Here is a 5000-nt window from a genome sequence, read left to right on the forward strand (position 1 = left end):
GCAACAGGGTTCTCCTCCTTATTCCTTAAGTCAAAGTACTATTAATAAAATAGTTTACATCTTTGTTCAGTTTCAAATTATAGACAAACCTCCCTAATACAAAATACTAAAAGTGCAATAGTATAAATTAAGAGTTTGCAACCACATTATACAAACATTACCTTTTTATTGTACAGCTTTGATAACATGGAGTATTTACTCACAACTGTTTATAATGTTGTGAATAATTTATGGTGCTAAGGTTTGTCTGTAACTTGTTTTCCAATCATTGAGCTAAAGTCCACACTACATTTTTTTTTCATTTAATAGAACAACTGTCCACATAGCAGCTACAAATATTTAAATAAAAAAAGGTTTGTTACTGACAGGTACTTGCACATGAAAAGCATGCTATCTTTCCCAATAAAACATCACAATTTTGTCTGCATTGAAATAAACCACTTATAGTAAAACAAAACCTGCTTTAAAAAAAAAAAAAAGAAAAGAAAAATCACATAGCCAGATGTATTTTGCAGTACAAAAGCTTCATTTAAGTTTGGGGCTAATATTGTCTGTTACCCGCATAATCTTAACATTATAAATACTACAGACAAGGATACTGTAATAATACACAGCATTGGGGTACTAAATCACTTATTTAAGATAAGATTCCTAAAAACATAGTCCAAGTTGCTAACTAATTTGAACAAAACCAGCAAATAAGTGTGACAGAATGCCATTATGAAGCCCCCCTTTTTCAGGTGATAGTAAGTTTTGTAAGAAGCAACGTGGACGTAGACTAGCCTCTTTCTGTTTCTAATGAAGTTATCCCATGATTTGTTTGTTTGTTTTCTGTTAAATTAAAAGGTTTCAAAGTTCTCAGTAACAGTCAAACTCACTGTTGAAAGAAGTACCATGCAGATCTTGCAAGACAACTTTTCAGCAGCCACAAAGTTATGTATTTCTGCTATGGGTAAAACTTTAAAGGGAACCTATGCATTTAGGTCAGGAAACTAATGCTTAGCTTCAAAAGCTGTACATGGAACAGGACAAGTGTGTTGAGTAGCGGTCCAACAGTTATTCGGAATGAATGCTTTTAATTTATGCCAATCTCTTTATTATCCTCAATAAATCTGGTGAATGGACGACTGGCTCCCGTTTCAGAACTTGCTTTGTCCAGACCGACAATGGGAGGGCTGCTGCCCGTGCGAGCTTTGTCCATGCCACTGGTGAGGTTACTTAGAGGCGGGATGGCGCCTCCGCCTAGACTTACTGGGAGCTGGGGAATGCCTCCGTTCTGTATGACAGAAATTTCATTGTTCTTCATAGCAAGTCCGTTAGTGATAGCTGCAGCGTATTGGTTCCAAAAATTGGGGTCAACATTCATGGCCCGAGCTGCCAAATCCTTCTGGAACATCTCGGAGAACTTGAGCGCATCACCACCAAGCAAAGCCATGGGGTTTTCCACAGAGAGGCGGCGGCCGCGGCGTGCGGGGGCATTATTCCACATGTGAGTTCCCATGTGAACCTGCGGAGCAAACGGGGACAAGAAGCACCCCCAAGTTAGCATGTTCTGGTGAGGTGGCTGGCCTGAAATGCTGTTACAGTATTGTCTGCTTTTTAAAAAAATGCCTTTTAATTTGCATTGAAAACATATCAATTCCAGTTAAGACACAATTCTAAGGCCCAGTCAACCTATACAAAGAAAACCCAGCTCCAGAGTAATTTTTCAACATGCATTTGTTTCTTCTCAGTGAAAACAAATGCAGTGCCACAAGAATAAAGAGTACATATCCCCTTAGGTTAGACAATTTCACATGCTAGCCGGAAGCCCTCACATGCTGAAGATTACCAAGGGCATTGCTTGTACTAGGCGATGGGCGGTTTTTTCTGCCCTTCCCCTTTTTACATCTTGTCTATTTTCGTAACATTTTATCTCATGTTACAGACATCGATTATTTTGCTAAATTTAAAATTTTAAAAAAGGACTTTTAAAAATGTATTCCCCAGGCTGTGTCCTGATGGTTAACCAGACTGCGGGAATAAGAGGTGCCAATTCTGTAGTAACCCGCTGTAAATCAGTGAGAAAACAGCTTTCTAGTCTGCAATGGCTGCAAAGGAGGATAGAAAATGGAAATTTGAGAGGCACCCAAGGAGCTGAGCAAGCTCTGCATTTCTGGTTTATAGCGATGTTATTTTGCACTGATGATCCACAAGAACTGCCAGAACACGTCCATCAGCTGACTGCGTGTGCCATCATGTCTCTCAGGAGAACGACAATGTGCGTGCACGTACACCCGGAACCAGTTTTAAAGTTCGCATCATTGCACAGCCGCTTTCCAGTCCCTATCTTCAACACAGTGGAAGCATAATAACCACCACTATACAGCAAGCATTTCCTTGAAGCTACCTCCTCTCCTGTCTTTGGGACAAACACTTAGCAGTAAAACCTGCTGAGTTCAAGCACAGTGCCTTAACCCCCCCCGAGCCTTCATGGTTTTATTTGACCTCTTACCTTAAGATTCCCCTTTGTGGTAAAAGCTCTACCACAGATTGTGCAACCAAACGGTTTTTCACCGGTATGGGTGCGCTCGTGTATCTGCAGTGCACTTGCTGAGGAGAAGGTCTTTCCGCATGACTGACAGTTGTGCTGCTTGGGAGTCCGGCGAGGGGGGGGTGCCAGCATAGGGGTGATCCCCGGACTCATCACTGTCTGTGGTGCAGCAGGAACCTGGATTCCAGCTGGAAGCGAGGGAACCTCACCCAAAGAGATCGGCTTGCTGTGACCATTCACTTCCATTTTGATCATGGTAGGCGCTGTACTGGTGACCAGGCTAGGAGTACTTTGGCTGGGACCTAGAGTAAAGTTGGGTTCAAATAACTGAGAAGGCAGCTCTTTTAATTTGTGCGTCAGTAAGTGCTGTTTTAAATTACCCATAGTGGAACACCCACGACTGCAGACTGTACAAACAAATGGACGTTCTTTAGTATGGCTGCGGTAGTGAATTTCCAATGCACTCTTACAAGCAAAAGGCTTGCCACAGATATTACAAACAGTACTTTTAAACTTACCACGTTCTCTGTTCAGGAACAGCAGGCTAAAAGGAGCCTCCTCTTTGATGACTGGTCTTCCCGGGTTGGTGGATGTCAGATCTAATGCGCCTCCATTTTCAGTTGCGGGTGGTGGACTGTCTGGTTTTTCTGTCTTTAATTGTATTTCTTGTGGCTCTTCCTGGTTACTGAGACCTGGGGACTTTGATCTGAAGCTTTCACTATTGCTATTTACAGGAGACAAAGCTTGCATGGAGGAAGAAGACTCTGACATTGCAGGGCTGCCTGCACTCTGGCTTTCAAGATCACCAACAGCTGATGAGGAGTCATTGCTCAAATGGTCACTTTCCCCTGATCCATTTTCTATGGATTTTAAACTGGTCAGCTGCTGACAGTTCATGACAGAATCAATCATCTTCATTTGATTCTCCAAAGCAGCAATACTGGAGATCACAGAAGGTGGTGAAGAAGGACATGATCCAGAGTAAGAGATAAGGGGTTTGGATGAGTCACTTGCTGTGTCCTTTAGCTCCGGGTCCTCTTCCATAGAATTTTCATCAATGTCATCATCAAAGTTGCTCAGCGTGTCAACATTCTTCTCATCGTAGGAAAGCTCTGAGTCCATGGCGTCCTGGAAGCCCTCTGGTAGCGGCGTGTTTGGAATTTGCCCGCCCATATGCATACGAATGTGCTGCTGAAGAACAACCGCATTTGTAAATTTCTTCTGACAAATAGGACACGAGTGCTGTACTCTAAGTGGTGGCTTCGCTCGATGAACTCCAAAATGTGTTTTTAGATTGCCTTTCGTAGTAAAGGCACGTCCACAAATTTTGCATTTAAATGGTCTTTCTCCCGTATGCGTTCTGTAATGCATCTTGAGAGCACTCTGACAACTAAGCACACGGTGACAAATGACACATTGATTTGGATCTGTCATCTTCTTATCAATGTTCTCCACTAGCTGTTGTAGTTTTGAGGTTTCTGACGTTTGCATAGAGTCTAGCAGACCACCGAATGGAAACTTTGCCTTAAACTGGTCAGAACCTGCTGGAAGCACAGGGTTTGGGAGGCTTGTTGCAATGCTGCTGTCCGTAACAGCAGTAGGAATTGAAGACGTGGAAGCTGTGGAAACTTGCCCACCTGCAGAAAGGTCCCCAAGCCGCGTGCTCGTGGGAGGCAGAGTGACAGGTTCTGCCTTGGTCAGAGATGTGCCACTCTGAACGGGCTGTGGGGATTCGGCAGATGCTGGAACGCCCGACTCAGAAGTGTTGAGGCTCGGGGATAGAGAAGTGCATTCGCTGGAGGCAGGAGAAGGCCTCTGGGGTGACCTGCTCATAGGAGTGATACTTGGAGAATCTCCATAACTGTTCACACCAGGTATAGTGGGGGGCAACTGGAGCCCAATGGAAGTTGGGACAGTCGGTAAAACAGGTTTGCTGTCTAACCACGTTGTGACCGGCTTTTCAGGGGGCAGTGACATCCCATAGGGGATTCCAGAGCAGGTGGGCACATTATCGAGGTATTCTGGAACAGGATAAGGGTTCATCTGAATATGAGGGTATTTCTCTTTATGCCTCTGAAAATGAACTTTCAGGTTGCCCTTTGTGGAAAAGCGGTTTCCGCATATGTTACATTTAAAAGGTCTTTCACCTGTATGTGAGCGGAGGTGAATTTGTAAAGCACTGTCACTTCCAAAGACCTTGGCACAAAATCGGCATTTATGTTTAAAAAAGGGATCCTCAGAGCTTGACTTGGGTTCAAACACTGACACATTTGGTGGCTTTCCTTTGCGGTGCTTCATAAGGGCGGACAGAGGATCTAGCGCGTTAGCTGTTGCAGCGATGCTAACCAGCGGATTGGGGAAGATCACACTATTTGATGAACTCTGAGGTAGAAGTGGGTTTGGCAGGCTGGACACTGAAGTGAGGCTTCCATGTCCTATTGAAGGCGGAGTCGAAGCATTCTGGGGC

The 5000-nt window shown here is 44.0% G+C and overlaps 1 protein-coding gene across 1 annotated transcript in view; it reads right to left on the reverse strand.

Moving 5' to 3' along the window:
* Positions 1 to 1031: 1031 nt before the first annotated feature.
* The window catches only part of SALL3 (spalt like transcription factor 3), a 19872-nt gene continuing 15903 nt past the window's right edge, over positions 1032 to 5000 (reverse strand). Inside the window, exons 2-4 of the mRNA XM_075495611.1 lie at positions 3052 to 5000; positions 2495 to 2835; positions 1032 to 1507 (exon numbers count right to left, since the gene is read on the reverse strand). The exon at positions 3052 to 5000 is cut by the window's right edge and continues 988 nt beyond it. Coding sequence (XP_075351726.1) covers positions 1076 to 1507; positions 2495 to 2835; positions 3052 to 5000 — 2722 coding nt within the window. The 3' untranslated portion in view covers positions 1032 to 1075. The remainder of the gene's footprint in view (positions 1508 to 2494; positions 2836 to 3051) is intronic.

Source organism: Mycteria americana, chromosome 2 (assembly GCF_035582795.1).
Source record: "Mycteria americana isolate JAX WOST 10 ecotype Jacksonville Zoo and Gardens chromosome 2, USCA_MyAme_1.0, whole genome shotgun sequence".
NCBI lineage: Eukaryota > Metazoa > Chordata > Aves > Ciconiiformes > Ciconiidae > Mycteria > Mycteria americana.